This window comes from Neofelis nebulosa, chromosome 3, assembly GCF_028018385.1.
Source record: "Neofelis nebulosa isolate mNeoNeb1 chromosome 3, mNeoNeb1.pri, whole genome shotgun sequence".
In the NCBI taxonomy this organism is placed as follows: Eukaryota; Metazoa; Chordata; class Mammalia; order Carnivora; family Felidae; genus Neofelis; species Neofelis nebulosa.
This window is the reverse complement of record NC_080784.1, coordinates 51,056,325-51,080,679: the sequence shown is the minus strand read 5'-3', so window position 1 is coordinate 51,080,679 and position 24,355 is coordinate 51,056,325. Positions and strand designations below refer to the sequence as shown.

The 24,355-nt window shown below is 42.3% G+C and overlaps 1 protein-coding gene across 2 annotated transcripts in view; it reads left to right on the top strand.

Annotated features, from left to right (window-relative positions):
* Positions 1-24,355, top strand: part of ZNF395 (zinc finger protein 395) — a 44,843-nt gene that overhangs the window by 5,005 nt on the left and 15,483 nt on the right. For both annotated transcript variants that reach the window (XM_058720773.1, XM_058720772.1), the window contains exon 2: positions 23,432-23,678. In XM_058720773.1, the coding sequence (XP_058576756.1) occupies positions 23,445-23,678 (234 nt within the window). In that variant the 5' untranslated portion in view covers positions 23,432-23,444. The remainder of the gene's footprint in view (positions 1-23,431; positions 23,679-24,355) is intronic.

Genomic DNA, 24,355 nt, shown 5'->3' with positions numbered 1-24,355 from the left:
AATTTTGCTGTTGTAACATTAACAGAAGTCAAAACTGAAGTGCTCTTTGCTGAAAAATGTGTATTAAGGACATGGGTTTAGGACATGAGGATAACCAGAAGTCAGCCTAATGGTATCAAACTGAACCCATTTCCTGTCTTACGTGGTGGTTTGGTTACTAGAACAGAGGAATGAGGCAGTAGCTATGGTGCATTGTGACTTTGGTAAGGTATTTAACAGTTTCTTGAGATATGATGGTCTGTATTAAATAAGTTGTAGAATGTGCTGGTTGGTGTTATTAATTTGACAGTTGTATGCAAAATCTGTTAATTAGTGGCACTGAGTCAGCCTGGAAGGGGGTCTGAAAATGAGTGTCACAGGGTTCTATTCTTGGCCTTGAGCTGTTAACATTTTTTCCAGTGTTGCAGATGGCAATACAAGAAGGTGCGTTTGTCAACTTTGTTGATGGCGCAGAGGTGGGACAGATTGCTTATTTAGTAGATGAATCAAGGTTCACTATCATTCAGAATGAAGGCCCAAATTAAAAAAGAAATGCAGTAAGGGGTAAATGTAAAGTCTGATGTCGTTTTTAAAATTTGAATTGTAATTTATCGAGATGTTCATTCCAAAATGTAGATGATGTTTTATGCACAGAGATTATTCAGAGGTTTTTTTTTTTTTTTTTTTTTTTTAAACTGGAGTGAAAAATTAGAAACAGCCTAAATATTCAGTGGTATGAGTGGGCTGGAAGTCATCTATAAGTGATTCTGATGGATATGTCTTTATAATGGAATATTATGAAGCCATTAAAAATAACGTTTAGGAATAGCTTTAAAATAACATGGACAAATGTTTCTGCTAAAAGCTAAGGTGCATCTACAATATGATTTCAAATCTTAAAGAAACAAAGTGTATAGAAAATGGCTGGAAATGGGGCACCTGGGTGGCTCAGTCCATTAAGTGTCTGACTTTGGCTCAGGTCATGATGTCATGGTTTGTGAGTTCGAGCCCTGTGTTAGGCTATGTGCTGACAGCTCGGAGCCTGGCTCCTGCTTCAGATTCTGTGTCTCCCTCTCTCGCTGCCCCTCCCTCCCTCCCTCTCTCTCTGTCTCTCAAAAATAAATAAACACAGGGGCGCCTGGGTGGCGCAGTCGGTTAAGCGTCTGACTTCAGCCAGGTCACGATCTCGCGGTCCGTGAGTTCGAGCCCCGCGTCAGGCTCTGGGCTGATGGCTCGGAGCCTGGAGCCTGTTTCCGATTCTGTGTCTCCCTCTCTCTCTGCCCCTCCCCCGTTCATGCTCTGTCTCTCTCTGTCCCCCCAAAAAAAACCCAAAAAAACAAAAAAACAAAACATTGAAAAAAAAAATAAACATAAAAAAAAAAAAAAAGAAAATGGCTGGAAGTAAATATATTAGTAATTCTGATACCAAAAGACTAACACTGGATAGATGGATGGAGTTAACGGACTTATTTTTACATTTTACATTTATTATTTATATACTCTATAACATGTATTTATAACATAGTGGGGAGAAAACACTGCTATATATTTTTAAATGTATTTTCTAGAGTAGTTTTGGGCTTACAGCAAAACTGAGAAGGTACAGAGATTTCCCATTTGCCTGGGACGCATGCATAGCCTCCCCCACTATCAGTTTCCCACCAGAGTTGTACAACTGTTGCAATTGATGAACCTACATTGACCCATCTAATCACCCAAAGACCATAGTTTACATTAGGGTTTACTCTTGTACATTCTAGGAGTTTGGACAAATGTATAATGCCATGTATCCACCATTATTACAGTATCATACAGAGAGAGTACTTTTACTGCCCTAAAATCCTCTGTGCTTTGCCTATTTACCCGTCCCTCCCCCCAACCCTTGGCAACCACTTTTACTTTTTCCTGTGGGCAGTTTAGCTTTTTCCAGAATGCTGTATAGTTGGAATCATACAGCATGTAGTCTTTTCAGATTGGCTTATTTGGCTCAGTAATATGCAATTAAACTTTCTCTCTATCTTTTGATAGTTTGATAGCTCATTCCTTTTTAGCACTGAAGAATATTCCATTGTCTGGATGTACCACCGTTTGTTTATCCATTCCCCTACTGAAGGGCATCTTGGTTGCTTCCAAGTTTTAACACTTTTTAGGAATAAAGCTGCTGTAAACATCTGCAGCTGTGTAGGTTTTTGTGTGGACATAGTTTTCAACTCCTGTGGACAAATGCCAAGAGGTGTGATTGCTAGATCGTATGATAAGAGTATGCTTAATTTTGTAAGGGACTGCCAAACTGTTTTCCAAAGTGGCTGTACCATTTTACGTCCCCCCCCCGCAGTGAATGAGAGTTCCTGCTACTCCACATCCTCACCGGCATTCGGTGTGGTCATTACTCTGGATTTTGGCCATTCTGGTAGGTGTGTAGTGGTGTCTTGTTCTAATTTGCATTTTCCTAGTGACATGCAGGTGACATCTCTTCATGTGATTTTTGCCATCTCTGTATCTCCTTGGGTGAGGTGTCTGTTAAGACCTTTGGCCCCCTTTTTAAAATCGAGTTGTTTTCTTACTGTTGAGTTTAAAGAGCTCTTTGTAAATTATGGATAATTGTCCTTTATCAGATGTGTCTTTTGCAAATATGTTTTCCCAGTCTATGGTTTGTCTTTTCATTCCCTTGAACACTGATGTTTAAAAACACAAAACATTTTATTGTTCAAGGACAGGATAGGGTAAGGGTAGATGGTTTATTCAGTGACTGATCTTGAGTACCTACCTGCTATGTGTCAAGCAGTGGATTAGGCACTGGAGTCACAAAATAAGACTCAGTCCCTGACCTGACGTTGATGATCTGATTGCAAGGGGGAGATCGTCCTGTGAATAGACAAGCACACTGTAGCCTGGGTGGTACCGTAGGCACACTGAAGAGGGCAAATCACATGGGGAACAAAGTTTTGAGATTGCTCTGTTGTTCACGGTTTAATGTGAGCCCTGAGTGGGATGAGGCTTTTAAAAAATTGAATCTAGTTAGTTCATAACTGGATCAGAAATTCATTGTTCCAAGCAAAGGATCTAGTTTTAGCGACCTCTACCGGTCATTTGACATTTGGGCCATGAGGGGGTTTGGGAGGCATGATTTAAGGAAACATGAACAAGAATGACTTTATCCCCAGGAAGGACACTAGGATGATGCAGGATCAGGAATGATGGGAGTGAGGATGCTCGTGGGGTGGGTACACAATAGTGCTTTTGAGTATTTTCATGTATTAGCGGGTATAGGAAAGAGTAGATTTACTCATTGTTGCTTTTGGTGTTGGAATATGACCAGTGGATAGTACAGTTGGTTTATCCTTTCTAGCTTCAGATTTCTTATCTGTAGAATGATTATACATTATAGGATTCCTTATCTGTAGAATGATTACACCAGGTTGATGAGCTCTCAGTTTCCTTTTAACCCTAAATACTGGGAGAACAGACATCAGTTCAATACGAAAAAGGGCTTTTTAGCTGGCAGAACTGTCCAACAATGGAAATGTCTGCCCATGGAATAGTAAGTTTCCCGTTGTCAGAGGTATTCAATTCGGGCTGAATGCTGTTGATAAGAAATGCCGTAGAAGAGAAGGACAGGAATTAGGCTGACCTCCAAAGTCCTTTCTAGCTGTTAGGGTCAGGTTATTATGTGACTTGTCAAAGCTGAAAGATAATGTGGAGGAGGGGATATACCTTTAGTTGCGTAGTATTTGAGTCAACATCATCATGTAAGCTCTTGTAAAAATGTTTCTTAAAAAAAATGTTTTTAAGTGGGTCCCCACACTTGAGAGACACCTTTGGGGTCATTTTAGAAAGGTTGAGGAGACCCGTTTCCAGGTTGGTTAGGGTTGTGGCCCCCAGGGCTGCTGAAAATTGAATTTGGTCTTTACGAAAAGCAAGAAGGTGGTGGTGGGGTGGAAGTGGCAAGTACTAATAAAAGAGATTAACATGTAGAAGACCAATGTGTTTATTGGCCAGTTTTATTCAGTAATAATGAATGAATCAAGATGGGGTCCCTTAATTGAACACTGGGTTCTCTGCTTGGCTTTGGAAGGACCAGGGAGTGCCGTTGACCATCTCCTTCCTAGTTCATTTCCCACATTGCACACATATCACCAGGTATTGCACGTTAAACACCATCCTGACATCAGGGATAACACCGAGCCTCGTGATGGCTTTGTAGGTTTAGGGACAAAGAGAATGAGGGATGGATAAATTTAAAGAAACTTTGGAGTGGGATTTTTCAGGAATGTACATAGTTAGTTTATATCAGACAATAAGTTTGTGGTTTGAGTTAAAAATGTTTACTTTTTCATTTTTATTTATAGCTTACACGTAGAAAATTTGATTTAATTTTGTCTAAATTTTACTTAAATGTATGGTTTGTTTAGAATCCACTCTGATTATGTAAAGTTTTTAGATTTTCTTCCTGCTACTTTTGGATTACTTTTTTGTTGTTGTTGGGGGCACTGTTAGGGCTAAATCCATAGCAGAAGTTTCTCGGCTCTGCAGAGAGAATGGAGGTTTATCTCATCTTTGGAGAATATCATGAGATGGTTTCTGTCTCCATTGTCCATCTTCACATTTTGGCACTTGAAAAATCAGTATTTGGCAAGAAGGTGCTCTTTTTGCACAGAGTAAAAGAATTTGGGGGTACACAAAATAGGGAACGATAACTTTAGCTGCGTGTGAGAAACATAGGCAGAACTTGGTCATTTAGAACTGTGGTTGGAAATGCTTGTGTACTTAAAGTGCTCGGGTGTCCTCTATCTCAGTATCATTTGGGGCTCACAGTGTGCGGCACATCAGCTGTGCTTGTTGAATTGCTGTGAACTGGTTCCTTGGGCCACATACAGGAGGCATGGAAACCACTCAGAGTATCATACGCTTTTTTTTTTTTTTTTTTTTTTTTAAAGCAAAGTATGATAAGAGATAACCGCTCACAGCCTTTTTTGTCCTCTGAGTATTGGGAAGCCATAAAACTCTTTTAGTAAAAACAACCACATTCAGTGGCTGTTTTTTTTTTCTTTTCCCAAAGTGCTGGTGGAATGAAAAACTCCCTCTCCTCTTTCTATTTTTCTTCTGCTGCAAATGAATTGCTCTTGGTGTGCCGTTCTTAAATTCATGTGTCCTCTATCCATTTTAATCTTGTTATCTATTTTTATGGTGACTGTCGCCATGGTACTCGAGCTCTTTACATAGCACAACAGAGATTTCAGATGTCTGATAGGACAGCTCAAAGTTCTGCTGCAGCTAGCAGAGAAACAGTGTTTGAGTAGCTTTTTTTTTTTAATTGAGGTATAATTTGCATACAGTGGAATGCTTAGATCTTAAGTGTGCTGTTCAATCAGTTTTGACAAATGCATTTTGAGATAAGACATTTCCATCACCCCAGACATGTTCCTTATGACCATTACCAGATTATCCTCCCCTGTAACCAGAAGTATTTCAGCTCTGATTTCTGTCACCCTGGGTTAGTTTTGCCTTAGTAGGTTCTTAATTTTAAAATGTGTTTCTAGTAGTGCTTTGAAGAGGTGGAGGAGTATTCTATATGGCTAGGTGGCCCTGGTAAGTAAATAATTTTTGGCACTTGTGTGCTGGGGCATTCAGATTCTTTCTCATTAGTCCACGGCATCCAGATTAATGTCAGAAATTCTGATTCCCAGGTAGAAGAGTCTGAGGCACAGCCAGCCCAGTGTGGGATATGTGTGGTTGGGCAAGGGTGTTTAGTTGGTTGTGTTTGGGAGAGCTAGAACGCTCAGCCAGAAGAACTGGAATTGCTCCTAGGACATCCCCTTGGATTACCCAGAAAGCCCCCTGACATACTTTCTATCTTTTGCCTCTTCCTTGAGCTAGCATATAAATTTAAGAATTCACAGAGTTACAGTGTTGGGCTTGTAATATTGTAACAAGATTGGTGTTACAAAACCCACTCTCTGCACTGCTGAGCGCTCAGCCTCCTGGAAAGCATGTGTCAGATTCAGATAGAAATTGCCCCCAACACATTATGAAATGTATTGAACCGGGTCAGTTTCTTTCTTTTTAAAAAACTTAAATGGCTAAATGAAACTTTCATTACAAAAGTAGTACATGAATACATTCTCTGTAGGAAAAAAAACAATGCAAACCTTCCAGAGGAAACAAAATCTTCCTTGACAGCCACTCCTAATCCCAGTCCTTCTCCAGAGGTTAACCACTGTTAGGAGTTGTTGGTGTCCAGATGCTTTACATACTTGGGTTTATACCTATAGAACTTAAAACAAGTTAAGTGTATTTAACTGGCACTAGGAGCACTGTGCTGTGCTCCCTGTCTTCCACAACAGAACATCTTGGTGATTGCTTCCCGTCCGTATGTATATCTAGGACTTCTTGATTTTGTCCAACTCCTGCATGGCCTTCCTAAGAACCTTCCTAAGCAATGGACATTTAAATTATTTCTAAATCTACGGTTACAAAACCTGTTACAATAAACTCAGCTGCACATGCCTCTTTGCAACACAGGTGAGTATTTCTCTGGGGTAGGGAAAGAGCAATTGCTGAGTAATGGGGCACTCCAATTTGAAATCTTAAGGAAGATACATTATAAGGCTAGTTCTTAGCTTAGACTTAATGTAGGCCTGGGCATACTTGAAGCATGCTCACATACAAAGTAAAGTCTTCCCTCCCTCCCTCCCTCCCTCCCTTTCCTTCCTTCTTTCCTTCCTTCTTTCTTTCCTTCTTTCCTTCCTTCTTTCCTTCCTTCCTTCCTTCCTTCCTTCCTTCCTTCCTTCCTTCCCCCCTTCCCCTCCCTCCCTCTCTTTCTTGTTGACACACAATGTTATATTAGTTTCAGGTATACAACACAGTGATTCAACAATTCTATATCACATGTGTAGCTACCATCTGTCACCATGCAACTCTATTACGATACCACTGACTGTATTCCCTATGCTGTGCCTTTCATCCCCATGACTTAACTCATTCCATGACTGGAAGCCTGTACCTCTCACTCCCCTTCACCCATTTTGGCTGTCCTCCCACCCCTGTCCCCTCTGGCAGCCATCAGTTCTCTGTACTTATGAGCCTGATTCTGCTTTTTTATTTGCTTTGTTTTTTAGATTTCACATATGAGTGAAATCATATGGCCATTTGTCTTTCTCTGACTTATTTCACATAGCATAATACCCTCTAGGTCCATCCATGTTGTTGCAAATGTCAAGACTTCTTGTTTTTATGGCTGAGTAATATTCCATTGTGTATATACCCTGCATCTTATTTATCCATCCATGGACACTGGGTTGCTTCCATATCTTGGCTATTGTAAATAATCCTTCAGTAAACATAAGGGTGCATATATCTTTTCAAAATTAGTATTTTTATTTTCTTTGGGTAAATACCCAGTAGTGGAATCATATGGTATTTCTATTTTTAATTTTTTGGGGAAACTCCATGCTGTTTTCACACTGGCTGCACCAATTTGCATTCCCACCAGCAGTATATGAGAGTTCCTTTTTCATTACATCCTCACCAATACTTGTGATTTCTTTTTTTTAATATTAAAATTCTTAAAATTTCTTTTTGATTTTAGGCATTCTGACAGGTGTAAGGTGATATCACACTGTGCTTTTGATTTGCATCTCCCTGATAATTAGTGATGTTCAGCATCTTTTCATGTGTCTCTTGGCCATCTGTATGTCTTAGAAAAGTGTCTATTCAGTTTCTCTGCCCATTTTTAATTGGATTTTTTTTTTTTTTTTTGGTGTTGAGTTGTATAGTTTCTTCCTATATTTTGGATGCTAACCCCTTATTGGATATACTATTTGCAGATATCTTCTCCCATTCACTAGAGTTGCCCTTTTATTTTGTTGCTGGTTTCCTTTATTGTGCAAAAATTTATTTTTATGTAGCCCCAATAGTTTATTTTTGTTTTGTTTCTCTTGCCTCGGGAGGCAAGCCTTGAAAAATGTTGCTAAGGTTTGCAATGTCAAAGAAATTACTGCCTATGTTCTCTTGTAGGATTTTCATGGTTTCAGGTCTCACATTTAGCTCTTTGATCCATTTTCGGTTTCTTTTTGGGTATCGTGTAAACAAGTGGTCATTCTTTTGCATGTAGCTGTTCCATTTTCCCAGCACCATTTATTGAAGACACTGTCTTTTCTCCATTGTATATTCTTGCCTCCCTTGTCATAGATTAGTTGACCAAATAAGCATGGGTTTATTTCTGGATCTATTCTGTTCTTTTGATCCATGTGTCTGTTTTTGGGCCAGTACCATACTTTTTTGTTTACTACAGCTTTGTAGCATATCTTGAAGTCTGGCATTATGATACGTCCAACTTTGTTCTTCTTTCTCAAGGTTGGTTTGGCTATTCAGGGTCTTTTGTGGTTCCTTACAAATTTAAGTATTACTTGTTTTAGTTCTGTGAAAATTTCTGTTGATATTTTTGGTTTGCATCAAATCTGTAGATTGCTTTGGGTAGTATGGGCATTTTAATAATATTAATTCTTCCAATCCATGAGCATGTGTCATCTTCAATTTCTTTCATTGATGTTTTATAGTTTTCAGTGGTATACATAGATATTTTATTCTTTTTGGTGTGGTTGTAAATGGAATTGTTTCCCTAATTTTTCTCTCTGCTATTTCATTATTAGTGTGTAGAAATACAACTGATTTGTACGTATTAATTTTGTGTCCTGCAACTATATTGAATTTATTTATAACTTCTAATGGTTTTTTGGTGGGGCTTTAACTGTTTTCTGTGTATAGTATTATATCATCTGCAGATAGTGACCTTTTAACTTCTTCTTTACCAATTTGGATGCCTTTTTTCCCCCTCTCATGTCTGATTGCTCTGGCAATTGTTTTCTAAGACTAGGGCAGGATTTAGGTTGTGCTAGATGTATGCCCCCCATGAGTCAGGGCTGCTTGGCTAGAAGGGTTGGTGTTGCAAGAACCCCTTTGAGCCTCATGGTTCGTTCTGTTTGGTCTCCCCAAGGACTTTGGTCTGCATGTTGGTTGTGGTTATGTGGAGAAGAATCACAGGATGGATAAGCAGCACACTGAGGATTCTGGATGATAAATTTTAAATCCAGTTAATTTCCTAACGGGAGACCTTCAATGCATGTGTAATTCTTTTCCATGACATCTTTAGAATACAAAGTGTAGCTTAAATGCTCAAGCCAAGGGCGAGGCACATTTGGAAGCATTTTAGTGTTCTTAAAAAAAAATCTAGAACACTGTCATGTTACTTTTATTAACAGTTTCATTTTATTTGAGAAGGATGATGTGTGTCTCTCTGTATTCACACTTCTTGCCATCGTCTCTGGATTTCTGAGAACTCTAGAAATGATGAAAATTCATCATGTCAAGCCAAGTCCTTGCCTTTAGGAGCCAGTGTGGCAAAGGAGGACTTGGCTGTGTCCCTCTTGAAGGCACATGCTGGTGCTGCTGGTCACCTATTTGCTGGTGAGAGGTGGAACCCTTTTGCAGCCTGAATTATTTCACATGTATTTGCCTTCAGATCCCTTGTGCAGATACTAATGAAAACAGTTCTGGTTCTGACCCCAGGGGAACCCCACTGTTGCATTAAAACTATTGTCCAAACCCAGTAATGCATTTATATTGCATTTATATTGCCTTCTTTTGGGGGGGTATTGAGGCATCTCCTTCTCCCGTCTCCCTGGAGTGTTAACAGGCATTCCCTCCTCGGTCATTTAGGATTTGGGGACAAAGTTGGCATCCACCTTATCTCTCCCGTTTGATAGATTCTCTCGAGGCCCTCCTGGCCTTGATCTTTCTGGCTTTCTTAGCATGCCCTCCCCATCACACCACACAGCCTATATTTTACAGTATCTCTTTCTTGTTGGGCAGCAACCAGTGTCCCCAGTGTGGATGAATCTCTAAATTTATGGCGTGGGGGGTAGGTGGGCGGTGTGTTTCTTTTTGTTTTTAGTACTCTTGTAGTGGTGCTGGTGCTGGACAAACAGTTGGTTTGTTCGTCTTTTGACTTTTGTGATCACAGTAGTATGACAGTCTGATCTGTAGTGACATACAGTCCTTTTTTTTTTTTTTAATTTTTTTTTCAACGTTTTTTATTTATTTTTGGGACAGAGAGAGACAGAGCATGAACGGGGGAGGGGCAGAGAGAGAGGGAGACACAGAATCGGAAACAGGCTCCAGGCTCCGAGCCATCAGCCCAGAGCCTGACGCGGGGCTCGAACTCACAGACCGCGAGATCGTGACCTGGCTGAAGTCGGACGCTTAACCGACTGCGCCACCCAGGCGCCCCTATACAGGTCTTTTTATGGCGTTCTGACTGTTGCCCCAGAGCTTTACATGGTTATACTGTTTTTTCCTTAAATGTACTACATTGCCTTTATCATTGTTAAAATTTACTGGCTGCTTTCCGCCTTATTTGTTCAAAATTTCCCCTGTGATCTTCCCATAAGTTTGGCTCATCACTACCCGGAGTTTGGTGCCTTATTTCTATTATTATTATTATTATTTATTTATTTATTTTGGCTATCACTTATCTGCAAGGAAGGGACAACGTTTAGTACTTGAAGTGCATTTTTTCATTTTTTTTTCCTAGGCTTCTCTGTCAGACTGAGGGAATCAGAATCTCTAGGAAGAGGAGTGTGGAGACTCTTAAAAACCAAGACACTTTGGAAAAAAGCTGCATTGCTTCCTCAAAGCTCCAAATTATCCTTTGAGTAGGAGCCAATGTTTTCCTCATTTTACAGGTGAGGAAACTGAGGCAGAGAGGTGAGGTAATCTGCCTGAGGTCACATAACTGGGAAGTTAGAGTTCATTTGCAACCCAGTCTCACTGTGCATTCTCTCTGGGGTATTTATAAAAGTGTTAAATAAGAATAATTGTAGTCCTAATCCTGGGTAAGCCCCACACTTGATACTTGGCTATCATAATGCCCATTTCATTTCCTCTTCCAGGCCCAAACCACCAATACCACATTAACCTCTCAGTGACTCAAAGTTTTTACTAACAAGGAGCCTTTAAGAGGCTATTTAGTCTAGCCTCTTACTCTTCCTGATGCATAGTTTTCTTGCATAAGATAGTAGACAGAGCATAGCTTTTGGAGTCAGACATATCTGATCTGATCACATGTCTGTTCTGTCACTGTCTAGCTGTGTGGCCTTGGGCATATTACTTAACCTCTCTGAGTTTCAGCATCTCATCTGTAAAAAGGAAAAGATGATGGTACTTGTCTCATGAGATTATCGTGAGGGATGAAATGTGATACCGTATATGAAATGCTCAGCAAGTGACTGGCATATAAGTCTTTGGCAGATAATAGCTATTGGAACATTCCTGAAAGAACATCAGTCTTCGAAAGGCTGTTTATTCCATAGAAGATCCCTATTTTTCTTTTGCCAGTTTATTCTCTAACAGTTCTAGCAAAGTGGTTAGATGTGATTTTGTGTGTGTGTGTGTGTGTGTGTGTGTGTGCACACATGGCAGTGCCTTTTCCCTCAAAAGGTCCTAGTCCTCTGAACTAAGTATAGTCTACCTGCTAGCCTGATACAGGGCTGAGATTCCATGTGGTGGTGGCCTCCTTGACTGTCCTTGGGGCAGGCAGGAGCTCACCAGTGCCGCGTAACCATGGCCTGTGTATCTTGGCCTACTGAGCACTGATTTCATCCTTCACTTGTCTCAAAACTCAGGAGCGTGAGCCATCTGGTCTCTGTGATTGATCCACATTTGTTTTGGCATTTTGGCTTAGAACATCCTCTCCAGTGAGTGCTCTCTGACCAATGCCATTAGCCTATCCATTTTAGGAGAAACGTTCAAGAGTGGACACCCTGATATCCTGAGCCAAGACGGGGGTGACTGACCACTCATTCATCCAGTGTCTCCATCTCTGTTTTGTATTTGAACTCATCGTCAGCCCCACGGTTATGGGGGCATGAAGACGCCTTAAACAGCCTTCTTCAGAGAAAGGTACTTCCTTAGTGGTCATGCTTTGGGTAAGCACCTTGTCCACTGTGTTCATTTTTCACTGTGTATTTAAACAGTCTTCCTTTATGATGTCTGTAGTCTTTTCACTTAGGCCGACTTTCTATTTTCTGGGGAAACGTGTCTGTCTCCCTCACTCTCCAAGCACCCAGCCGATTTTTTTTTAATAGATTTATAACATACTTTATTTCGGTTTAATTAACTTATGTCAAACACTTAAAATTTTAACATGCACATTCATCCTAACTTTAGGAGCTTAATGCTAAGAACCGTCTTTTTCTCAGGTTTCAGTGTCAGAGTGCTGGGTGTTCTTTGCCTTTTCCTGAAAGAAGCCCATTCTGATTCATTCATCTAATTATACAGCGCAAATATATGAATGTAGCTCCGGAGCATATTAAGTGCTTTTATAAACAAGTGCTGGATGTGTGATCCAGGTGGGAGCTCATAGTTCTTTAAAGGCAGGGTCTGAAGCTTAGGCTTCTTAATTATTCTGTTCAGTTCATTGGTAAGAGCCTGGCACATGTGTTGAATATCAGCAGGTTTTTAAAAACGCTGTTCTGGGGTGCTTCTTTCCCTGGGTTTCTGGTGAGTTGGTGCTGAATTGTTTCCCATATGGGTCTGCACCAGTGTGGGCCTGATCCGGATCTGGGACAGCTGGAATCTCAGACTGAAGTGCCTGCAGGAGGCAGGCCCTGGAGGTTGTTCAGAGAGGCCGGTCAAGTTACGCCTCAGGGAGCTTTGGCAGCAGGCCTTGAACCACCCTGGGCAGGGCACCAAGAGTGAGATTTTGGCTTGGGGGAGGAGAGCAGGATTGGGACCTGTGTGCAGAGAGTGAAGTGAGTAGGGGCCAGGTCATGTGGGAGACGGGCAGTGGCCTGGGGCTCTGGCTTTCAACTGCAGGGGCAAAGCTGTCTGGCTTGGTGTTGAACTCTAAGCCCTGATCCCTGGGGTTGATTCATTGTGGCCAGCAGGCCTCCAAATGGAATATGCTGGACTCCCCTATCTTGCCGAAATCAGTTTTGTTGTGATTTCAGTTAATCAGTGGCTTACCTGCAGTCTACTTCTTGGTTTCCCTTGGAGCCAGTTGTTGTATTACTGGTTCTGGTTGAATATCCTTTGCTAATCGCAGTTCCCAGATGCCAGCTTGACAGTGGCTGCTGAGCATTCAGAGTGGCCCGTTGTGGTACGTAGCTATCTAGCACTGGTCTGGAGTAAGGGGACGGGGAAGGAAACACGTCTGTCGAGTTCCTTCCTGGTGCTGGGAACTTTTCTCAGTTTTCACAGGTGAGGCCGGAAATTGAGGTTCCAAGATGGTGACTGAGTGTCACAAGTCACACAGGTGGAGGTAGACCTGTTCGCATCCCTATCTACCAGCTGTTCTTTCCCTAGAGAAGTGCCCCCTGCAGGGAGTGTGCCTTGGCTCAGCTTCTCCTGCACAGGCTGGGCGTTCATTTTGATGAGCCAGGTTCAGCCCCTCAGCAGTGTCTAGCCTTTTTTCCTCTCTGAGCCATGGCATTCCTGGGGGATTGGAAGCATTCCCGTTGGTATTGGAGGAATGCTTCCCTCTCAGAGCATAGCAGAGTCTCCCAGGGGAAGGTGATAGAGTGATAGGGTGAGGAGCTGCCCCCCATCTGGAAACAGAAAACACACATAGTTAATTGGGGAGTGGGAATAAAGGGAAAAGTTAGATTAAAAGTTGATTTGTAGTAACTTGCCACCTCCCTTCTCGCCAGACAGGTCTGTAGCCATTGGCTAGTCAGCCATTTTGGTCTTAGAAAATTCTGGTGTCCAGCTCCTATTTCAGGATTTAAATGCTTTCACCCACTAGAATATTCTGCCAGGCCAACATCACGTTTCTTGTGATTTATAGTTTCCGAGATTATAGCTTCCCATTAGCTTGCCTTTTAGACCGGTGCCTCCCAGATGAATCTTGGATTCCTGAGAGATATTGGGGGCACCTTGATCCCTTTCCTTACCTGTTTATCTTTCCTGGTTAGGTGTCTCTGAGTTGACCTGTCTTGTCTTCATGTGCATGGTTTCTTATGTTTAATTTTGGGGCTCACTCTGCTGGCCCGCCCCCAGACAAGGTGGCACCTTTCTTGGGCACCCGAAGCCCCTTTGTGCTCTGATCATTCGCCACAGGACAGGGCTGCTGCCTTTTTATTACCTGTTGATTCCAGCCAGGCAAGGCAGCGGGTGGCTCACACCCTCCTTACAAGCCCCACTATCTGTTTACTTAGCATTGTGGACAAATGCGATTGTTATTTTCTCCAGTGTTATTGAGAAATAATTGACCTGTATCACTGCAGGAGTTGAAAGCATACAGCATGATGGTTTGATTTACATATTTTGTGAAATGATGATCGCAACAGATTCAACTAATACCTGTCATCTCATATAGATACAATAAAAAGGAAAGAAGAAAGGGAGGAAAGTGTTCCTCAGGATTTACTGTCTTAACATCTTGTCTATAGATCACACAGCAGTGTTGGCTCTAGTCATCATGTTGGGACATCACTTACTTATCACTGGAAGTTGGTGTCTTCTGGCCACCTTCCTCTGATTCCCCCCTTCGCCATCTGCCTGCCTTTGGTAACTACAAGTCTGATTTCTTTTTCTATGAGTTTCTGTTTGCTTGTTTGCGATGTTGTAAATGGTAGGATTTACTCGTTTTTCATGGCTGAGTAACATTCCATAGTGTATATATACATCTTCTTTATTCATCCATTGATGGACACTTAGGTTGTTTCCATTTCTTAGCTATTGTAAATAATGCTGCTGTGAACGAAGGGGTGCAGAGATATCTGACTTAAGGTTTTCTGTACCTTTGGGTAAATTCCTAGAAGTGGAATTACTAGTATGGTAGTGCTGGTTTTAATTTTGGAGAACCCTCCACACTGTTTTCCACAGCAGCTGCACCAGTTTGCATTCCCTCTGACAATGCACGAGCGCTCCCTTTTCTCCACATCCTCACCAGCACTTGTTGTCTTTTGTCTTTTTGATGATGGCTGTTCTGACAGGTGTGAGGTGTTATCTCATTGTGGTTTTACTTTGCATTTCCCTGATGATGAGTGGTGTTGAGCATCCTTTCATGCACCCATTGGCCTTCTATATATCTTCTTTGGAGAAATGTCTGTTCAGGTCTTTTGCTCACTTTTAATTGGGTTATTTGTAGGTTTTGTTGTTGTTTGTTTCTTGCTGTTGAGTTGGATGAGTTCTTTATATGTTTTGGATATTAATCCCTTATCAGATATATGGTTTGCAAGTATTTTTCCCCCATTCTGTAGGTTGTCTTTAGGGAATGTGATGATTCATTCAAATGACTGTTGAATCCAAAATAGTTTTTTCTACTTTAACCACTTACCTGAAAAAAAAAAAAAAGAATGAATTTCTCTGCCTTTTTTTTTTTTTTTTTTTTTGTCTCAGGATTGGCACCTTGAGCGTCATTACTGCACAGGCTTCCCTTTTGGCATGTGCACTACTCAGGGCCTTATGCTAATGGGCTCTGGACTGGTAGGCTTTTTAAATTCTCACCTCCATGTTTTATTCTTTTTTTCTAAATTCTTTTTAATGTTTATTTGTATTTGAGAGAGAGAGGGAGAGAGAGACAGTGCATGAGTGGGGGAGGGGCAGAGAGAGAGGGAGACCCAGAATCCGAAGCAGGCTCCAGGCTCTGAGCTGTCAGCACAGAACGCGATGTGGTGCTTGAACTCACCAGCTGTGAGATCATGACCTGAGCCAAAGTCAGACGCTTAATCGACTGAGCCAACCAGGTGCCCCTCACCTCCATGTTTTATATTTTTGGGGGTGGTTCTTTTGTTGCCAGCTTGAGCTTTGCATTACTATGAAAAGTAATAGGTCCCTTCTATTAGATCCCTTCTTCTGATAGATCCCTCTTCCCAGTGAAACTCACACTTTCTTTCTCATAGTCCTATGAAGATCAGATAAGGCCATGGGAAGGCATCAGGGCTGGGAACTCCAGAGCCCTCCAACCTGAGCCCCTGTCCTGCTGCTGGGTCTCCACTTGTACAGAAGACAGAACTAGATCAGAGAGGATCCAAGAAAGCTGCAAACACCACAGCTTGCTAGCTTGGGCAAATAAATGACCTTGAGGAGCCTCAGTTTTCTGAGCTGTAAAATGGAGATTATATTGTCCTTCCATATTTTTTTGAGTTGGTGGGAGGTCAGGAAGAAAAGGAAGACCCCAAATGTGTGCATTAAAGTGAGTGTAAACCCAAGTGTCATTCGAACAGTCCTTGGTGGTTTGAGTTAATGAGCAGATCTCTTATATGCCTACTCTAAAAACTGCTAGAGAGAACTGTTAGTTCTCTGTGGCTCGTTCTCCAGGACATAGTCAGCTCCTGGTTCCCTCCCTCCCACTGGGCTCTGGGTAAAATGCCGAGTCAGCAATCACTCATCTCCCCGCCTCCTTCTGGAACGCTCATAGTTTTAGCCCAGTTGAGATCAGGTTTAACCACAGTGCATGCACGCACACACACGTACATATGTCCTTATGTGCTCTCCCTTCCCCCCATGCATGTACAAAAACAGTGCTGCATAAACTGTCTCCCTCACACAGCACATTTGCAAGCATGTTTTTCCTTAATGCCTGCTACTTTATATAAATTCTCTGCCTGTTTTCAATAGAACACTAAAACTCTATCTTTGCTTTTGATAACCTGCCTTCATTTTAGGGCAATCCGCAGGTATTCTTTCTTATGACGTTACTTTTGAACCTGGGACTCTCCTCACCCACAGGAGTATCATCCATTTAAAAATCCTAAATCTGATGGGCTAAACGAGATTTTGTCCTCAAAGGGCTTACAGTCTAAGGGAGTTGCAGCCCTACTGGCAGCGGTAGAAATAGATCCCTGAGCCTGACCATGTGCCAAGCACTGGCCTGAGAAGTGTCTCGTGTAACACAGAGTAGTGTATGCAGGCCAGAGCAGTGGAACAAAGGGCATCACAGCAGCGGTTTTGAAAGCGACCCGGGGAGCTAGGTGTGAAGGAAGGGGAAGTGCTTGTTCCTGGGCAGAACTGTGAAAACAGCTTTCCTTCCCTGCTGGCAGTGCAAACAGAATGGTCCCTTTTACTTGATTGAATGATCGCTGTGCAGTCAGACTAACAAAAGTGTTTGTTGATGAGGGTCCTTTATTATTTGCTGGAGAAAATTCAGTGTAACTAGATCAGATGACCTATTTCTATGGCCCATCTGCTGGAATATGAAAATAGCAGTGCTATTTGGAACCCTTATTTTTTCCTTCCATTATTCTATTACATGTATTACAATAATGGGAAGGCTCGGTACTCACAGGGGGATGCTGTGGAGAGGATGGGGGATAGGCAGCCTTTAAGGTGCCTGTCAATCCTGATAGTCTATAATTTTAATTTTACTGGTAGTCTAAACCATCATATACCGATGTGGTGTAATCTAGCTTTCTGAAACCATCAGAAAAAGAAGATGATTAGAATGCCCTGAGAGTCCAAATGGTCATTTTTCAAACAGCTGATTTAGAAATGTTGGTACGGAATCAATCACTAATGTGCCCAGTGCTGTATATCTTAAAGCTTGTATTGTGAAAATCTAAAATGCACACCACATATTTTGAAATGCTATAATAGGGCCTGATAAATAACTTGAGAGGTCTGAAAGTTTTAGCTTAGGCCCTTGGCCACTCTTGGAGGGGTTTCTTTCAAAAGCCAGGCTGGGCAGAGTCCTCTGGGAAGAAAGGTTGAGGTATGACCAGTGAAGGCAGTATTTTGTTTGTTAGTTTGTTTTTACTTTTTCTGGAGAAGGCACTCCAGGAAAAAACACAAAGCTTTAGAACCACCAGTGGTAATAACAGAGTATGACAGCTGGTTTCTGCCAGGGTTCAAATGGTGATCTGAAAACTATGAAGACCACAGACATGTTTGCATATTGTCATAAATATGCTGTAAATGCACGTGGCATCTCTTGACAGAGATCATCCCTGGCTAAGAATTGCTGGAAAATGAATTGTGTGGGAATCCTGTTCTCCAGTGAGTTCTGTTGTAAAATAATAGATATGCTTTGCTACAATATTTTGACCTTTGGATGAGCTTAGAAAATCACTGTGGGGAGTGCCTGGATGGCTCAGTCAGTTAAGCGACCGCCTGGATTTCAGCTCAGGTCACATCTCGCGGTTCATGAGTTCGAGCCCCACATCGGGCTCTGTGCTGACAGTGCAGAGTCCGCTTGAGAGTCTCTCTCTGCTCCTCCCCAGCTTGCGCACTCTCTCTCTCTCTCTCTAAATAAAGAAACTTAAACTTTTTAGAAGAAAAAAATCACAGTGAAAACAATTTTAAGTTAAAACTTTATAGTTTTAAGAGAAAAAAATAGCTTTCTGATAAAAGATTTAAGACCGATATGCAAAATACTAGCCAAAGAACTGAAAACTCAAGCTGTCATTCTGGGTAGTGGTTACCCAGTGGAGATCATAAAATAGGCAGAAAGCTGAGGTTTAGTAGAGGACCTGAAACTCTTGGCAGAGGGTTGATGTCCCTCACCATGCTCCATAAACTATTCATTAGAGAGGAAGCAAGCACCCAGGATTTAGCAAATGGGAGCCTTATTCCAAATTTCACTCTCCTTAAAACAACAACAACAACAACAACAACAACAACAAGAAACTCCCAAGAAATCCCATTAGTTGTGTACTGAATCACGTTGCCTTACGACTTGCATCCTGTGCCATTAGGTGATGTCCTGGCTTGCTGCAGTGTCCTTGGGTGGTAGGAGAGAGCAGCCATCGTGCATGAGTACATGCACACACACGTACGTGTGCTGAGACAGGTGGTTGTCCAGCACCAGTCACATGTCAAATAGCAATTTGCAACTCAGAACCACAGAAAGGGTTTGTTTTCCTATTCTCTCTGTTCCAGTTATTTAACTGATGGCAGATGTCCTCATTAAGGGCTATTAGCACATCAGAATATGTTTGCTGAGCCTGGAAAAGAGTTAATCCCTTTTGGACACTGACCAATATATGAGGGCAGCCAACCCCACCCATTAGTGACAACAGCAGGGTGAGAAGCACAAGGTGACTCAGGATCCTCTTAAAACTGTCCATAACTGGGTAGGCTGTTTTTTAGAGTGAGTTTATGCTTCAAAGAATTCTACAGATAACTTCATAAAGTGGGATTTGGCTACTTGTTGAAACACTTTTAGCGTTAACCTGAAATAGATGTTTCTTGATCTCTTTTTGTTGCACTAGACCCATATAGTAAATTAAGGCATGGCTCTTTATGTGGACCACCAATAGCTCCCAAGAGAAAATCCATATGGGGAATGACTAGAAGTAGATATGAGGGAAGAGGGGTTTGAAGGAGGCTATAGTTAGACTGAGAGAAGCATCCTAAGGAGGGACGGTAGGATCCTCACTCAAGGTGCAAAGTAGTAGGTGATCCTAGAAAGTCACTCTAGGTCCAGAGTTAACCTGGCTCCTTTACCCACTTGCATCATAGACCCCTGTAGGTAATGCAGTTCATTTCTGAATCCCTGAAGGACTCTGTTGATGATGTTGTCCATAAAGCCATGTCCATAAAATAATGAGTTTACTAATGAGCACAAGAGAGGCATTGATCGCCCCTGGTGATGCTGCCTGCTCTACATTTAGTCTGATTTGTATTCTTCACTTCCATGCTATCAATTCCCAGTATAAACTTAGCGAAAATTTTCCTTAACTTTTGGGATTGTCCCATTATCTCTTTGTGCCCTCTCAGAGGGCAATCAATAAGTGTGTAAAGGTCTTCCTGAACCACTGAATGATTAACAGTGACTTGGACTGTTTGACAAGGTCATGCTAAAGCACTGACCTTTATTTTGTAGGTAGGAGGCCAAGTGGAGAAGAGATTTTCAAGGAAAGAAAATGCACAAAGAAATGGAGAGACTTGCAGGGAGCTATTTTTTTCTATCAAGGTTCATTGACATAGGAAAAAAATACCATGTAGATGAAAAGTGGCTTAATTGACTGTTTTATTTTGAAAGACCCCACACCTACTAGAAACCTCCCTTCCCCTGCCCAGGAGCACTGGCTCCTATTTGTGTAGCCTCAGCAAGCTGACCTCTCTGTGGCTCAGTTTCCTCATCAGAAATAGAAGACTGTTGATCTCAAGTTGTTTTTGAGGATTTAATTAGGTACAATCTGTGAAAGCTAGTGCCTATTAGGTACTTAATAAAGGCAGTTTCCCTTCCTTGTTTCTCTTCTGCTTTTAAAAATTAAGATGTGGGCATACTATAAATAAATCAAATAATAAAATGTATTTCAGTGGATTTGGGCCAGTTAAAGGAGAAAGGCTAGAGAGAATGAAAGCAAATGCTGGGATGAGCATTGGGTGTTGTATGTAAGTGATGAATCACTAAATTCTACTCTTGAAATCATTATTACACTAACTTCGATTTAAATAAAACTGAAAAATTAAAAAAAAATTAAAAGTAACAACAAAAGCAACGAAACAAGCATCACAACAAAATGAAAGCAAATGCATGTGGGGACAGGCTGGAAGTGGACAGGTTCACCAACTTGACACAAATCCAGCAGGCTTTGGAGGGCTTGGGAGTCACAAACCAAGTAAAAAGTATCCTTTAAATTAAAAAAGAAAAAGGCTTACAAAAACATCGTCAGAGTCTGTTAGCCAAATATTTCAGGCCCCATCTGAAGACTGGAAGCCCAGGAATTTTGGAAATATTATCCTTTCTTCATTTTCAGTGCTAGAAACCTCAAACTTCCTGCTGTGGAAAAGTGGGGGTGGCCACTGTGTTTTTTGGTCAAGAAAAGGTTGGTTTTTTTCCTTTTTTTTTTTTTTTTTTTCCCTGGATGGGTGCTGCCATCTGATGTCTCCAAGTGGCACTGCGGCTTTGCCTCTAGCTCTTAGGAACCCATTGAAATTAAAAAGTCAGAGGTTCTTGTTTCTGGCTGGAGGCTTCAAGGATGAGGGTAGATGACTGAGTTCCTAGAACTGACTTAGCTTGGATATACTTTTTTTTTTTTTGTAGTGGTAAATAATTTACTCCTTACATTTTTCTTCCTTTTTAGTGTTCTAGTAAAGCTTCCCAATAGTGTTATTCAGTAACACTGTGAAGTCACCAGACAGCTAAACAGGAACTCTATAGGATGCTGTGACTCTGACCTTTTCTTATCTGTTCTTTGCTTTCTAGGGAAATCATGGTAGAGATTCCATGCTATCTGGTTCCATCTGATTCCGATACCATGCTATCTGAAGCTTGGAGTAAAATACTTGTAAAAATGAGCCAGTTACTTTTTCTCGGTGTCTGCAACTTTATCGTTATCTTTTAAACTTATTTTTCCCATTTGTGTTACTGTAGAGATGTTTGCTTAGCATAATTTGCTGGAATATGGTTGGAAAGAGGCCAGGATTAGGAGATGTGGAGATAGCATGGGACCCAAACAAAGCCCTGAGACACTTTGGGACAAAGTAGGGAAAGTTTATGGAACTGTTCAAAATAAGTTTGAATTCATAGCTGTGATGATGGTTTTCTTCTGGTGTGAGTGTGGCCAGGGGAGGGGGAGTGGAAGGGAGGAGAAATGTGGCTGGAATAGTCTCTTGAAATGCCAAACTTAAGAGACTGCAGTAGAGTTAGCCTGGTGGGGAATGAATTATCATTGGTATAGAGGTCTATGAACATCCTTGTATTTTATACCTCCTACAGCACTGGGGAATGTGTTTTGCACATAGCAATTCCTCAACTAATTATTAACGAATAAATGACTAGGAGGGTACAGAGGACCTGGAACGGCAGAGATTAGGAATGTGCTAGCGAACCCAAAGGAAATGAACCACAGGACAGCCAAAGAACTATGAGTGCTGTGCAGAAGGAGGGCAGCCTGAGTTTGAAAAGGGGTGGGTCTAACTCTTCTTCTGCCAGGAGACCCAGGCCTGAGAGGTAGGCCCCCTGGTAGGCACCTGCCCCTGAAACCCTGTGTAGGAGCAAAGGGTTCAGGTCTGTGGTGGTGAAGGGACTGCAAAGGCCTGTCCTGTTGTTAGGTGACCAGTGGAAGTCAGTTATCAGGAGTTGGTGAGAAGGGCACCTAAGTAGGCTGGGGGAACCAAGAAGGAGGCTTCTGACAGTGCTACTTTGTATTTCTATCATACTTCACAGGTTGTGAAGAGCTTCTACAGAATGTTCTCATTTGCTCCCCCAACATATTGGTGAAGGGAGTATTAGTGTTGTGATTTACAGATGAGGAAATAGGCTGTGAATAGGCACTGACCATGTGGTCTGAGGGCAGATCTGTGTTTTCCCTGCATCTCACTTAGTGGGAAGGAAGGCTGCAGGGCAGGGGAGGGGTTTCCCAAGGGTAAGCTTGTTGACTGATTCAGATCACTGAGGGATCTGGAAGATGAAGTTCTTGTTTTCTGGAATGGTGTAGGTGCATGAAAGTCAGGGAGGGGCCCAGAGAACTCCTGAGGGTCCCACCCAGCCCTGGAGTTCACCGAGGGCCACAGTGGTTAGAACCCCTCCTCTCTCACAGGAGGATTTTGACTAGTGAAACATCAGACCAAAGTTTCTAGCTTCAGTCTCCTCCCTAGCTTTTCCCTCTCTAGAATGTGGAAGACAGTGCTACCCAGTTCCCTGCTTTCTGCAGTATGATAAATGGGGGTACATGGATGCCTCAGAGTATGCTGAAAGGACACTCCCCATTTTTCACAGTGGCTCCTGTTTATCATGGGATGAACACGCCGACCACTTTTACTGCTGTGAAGTCAAGCTCTCAGCGTTAGTTTCTCAAGTGTAAAGTAAGGAAAGGAGAGTTAGCTTCTCATTTCTGTGGCTCTTTGCAACTTTGAAGCCAACTAAGCTTGAGAATCTACGAGTCTCTGACAAATGTCCTCATGCTTTGACTTAGCGATGTCCTACATAAGGACCTGACCTAAGGAAGCGTCCTTGGTATGTGTGTGCTGAGGTTGAGCTTGGAGGACGCTCCTTGCAGGCAGAGCAGGTTAAACAGCACAATGCAGGATACAGCCCTCAGGTACGATAATAAAGGATGTGTTAAGTTAGCAATGATGCATCTGCCTAAGAAAATACTTTGTGGGTTCTAAAAGCATTTTTTATAGAATAGCATTTAATGATACAGTAGAACCTACACAAACTATTAAGTGAGAATTCATGATCCCATATTTGTAGAAACAGAAGTATGTAAATATGTATGTAGAAGAAAGCATGGAATGTTACATAGGAAAATTGGGTATCATCTCTGGGAGGCAGCATTTTGCCTGGTTTGTTTTTCTTTGTGCTTATCAATATTTTCTAAATGTCCTACTAGACTGGCTATTACTTTTGTAAAAACAAAAATTGTAGAAGTTACTTTACAATGTTTCTTCTACTTTAATGGATACTTCTGGACTCCTGCTGCATGTAGGGCGTTGTACTAAAAATCTTCCTGATTACTCCAGATAGTGGATAAAGGACTCCCTGTCCCCTTTGCCTCCCCAGGAAAGGCAGCAGCATGGCCAGCGTGCTGTCCCGGCGCCTTGGTAAGCGGTCCCTCCTGGGAGCCCGGGTGTTGGGGCCCCCTGGGGCAGCCCCATCCTCGGAGCCTCAGACTGAGCTGCTGGAAGGGGCGGCTACCCAGCACTTCCTCGCCTCTAAGGACACTTCCTGCCGGGAGCAGCCCAAGGAGATCCTCAAGGCTCCTGGCCCCTCGGGCCTCCAGCAGGTGGCCTTTCAACCTGGGCAGAAGGTAGGTTGATTCATGTGTGGCCAGGTGTCTGATCTCCCCAGGCTTGGGGCTGGCAGGCCAGCAGTGCCCTGAGCGACAGGCCACAAACTCTCTGGGCACCAGTTTGTACACAGACCTTTTACTTGTATCCCTGTGAGCCCTTGGGCAGCAGGCTTCTCTAGAGAATGAGCCATCGTTAGCAGACCCAGGGCTCCTCCATGACAGTGCTGTCTGGTGTCTGTTATTCTGGACTTAGGCCTACTCAAAACCTCAGCTCAAAGCATGGTAAGAGCTCAGTTTCTCGTCTGCCTCTGCCTCAGTTTCCAGCTTGATAAAACAAGAATCTCAGGCTCATGAGAGACAGATAATATTTCATCTTTGAATCACCTTTAGACATTTTCAAGAGGCAAAGGTGTTTGTTAAGTCAGGATGACATTTGGATTTCCTTTTCTAGTGTTCCCTCCCCTTGTGGCAGGGCTCAGTCATCACCTGTACCTGATATTATCACCAGGTCCAAATGCATTGCCTTCTCAAGGGCCCATAAATAGAGACTCTACCTTCTACCTCCTTGCTGAGGCTTCTGTTGTCCAGGCCTCTCTTCCCATGATATAAGTTGACTTGCCAACTGCTAGGCATCCCTTGAGAGAAGTCAGCCTACCTCTCCACCCCTCTATCTAGTCCTTAGGTAGACTTAGAAT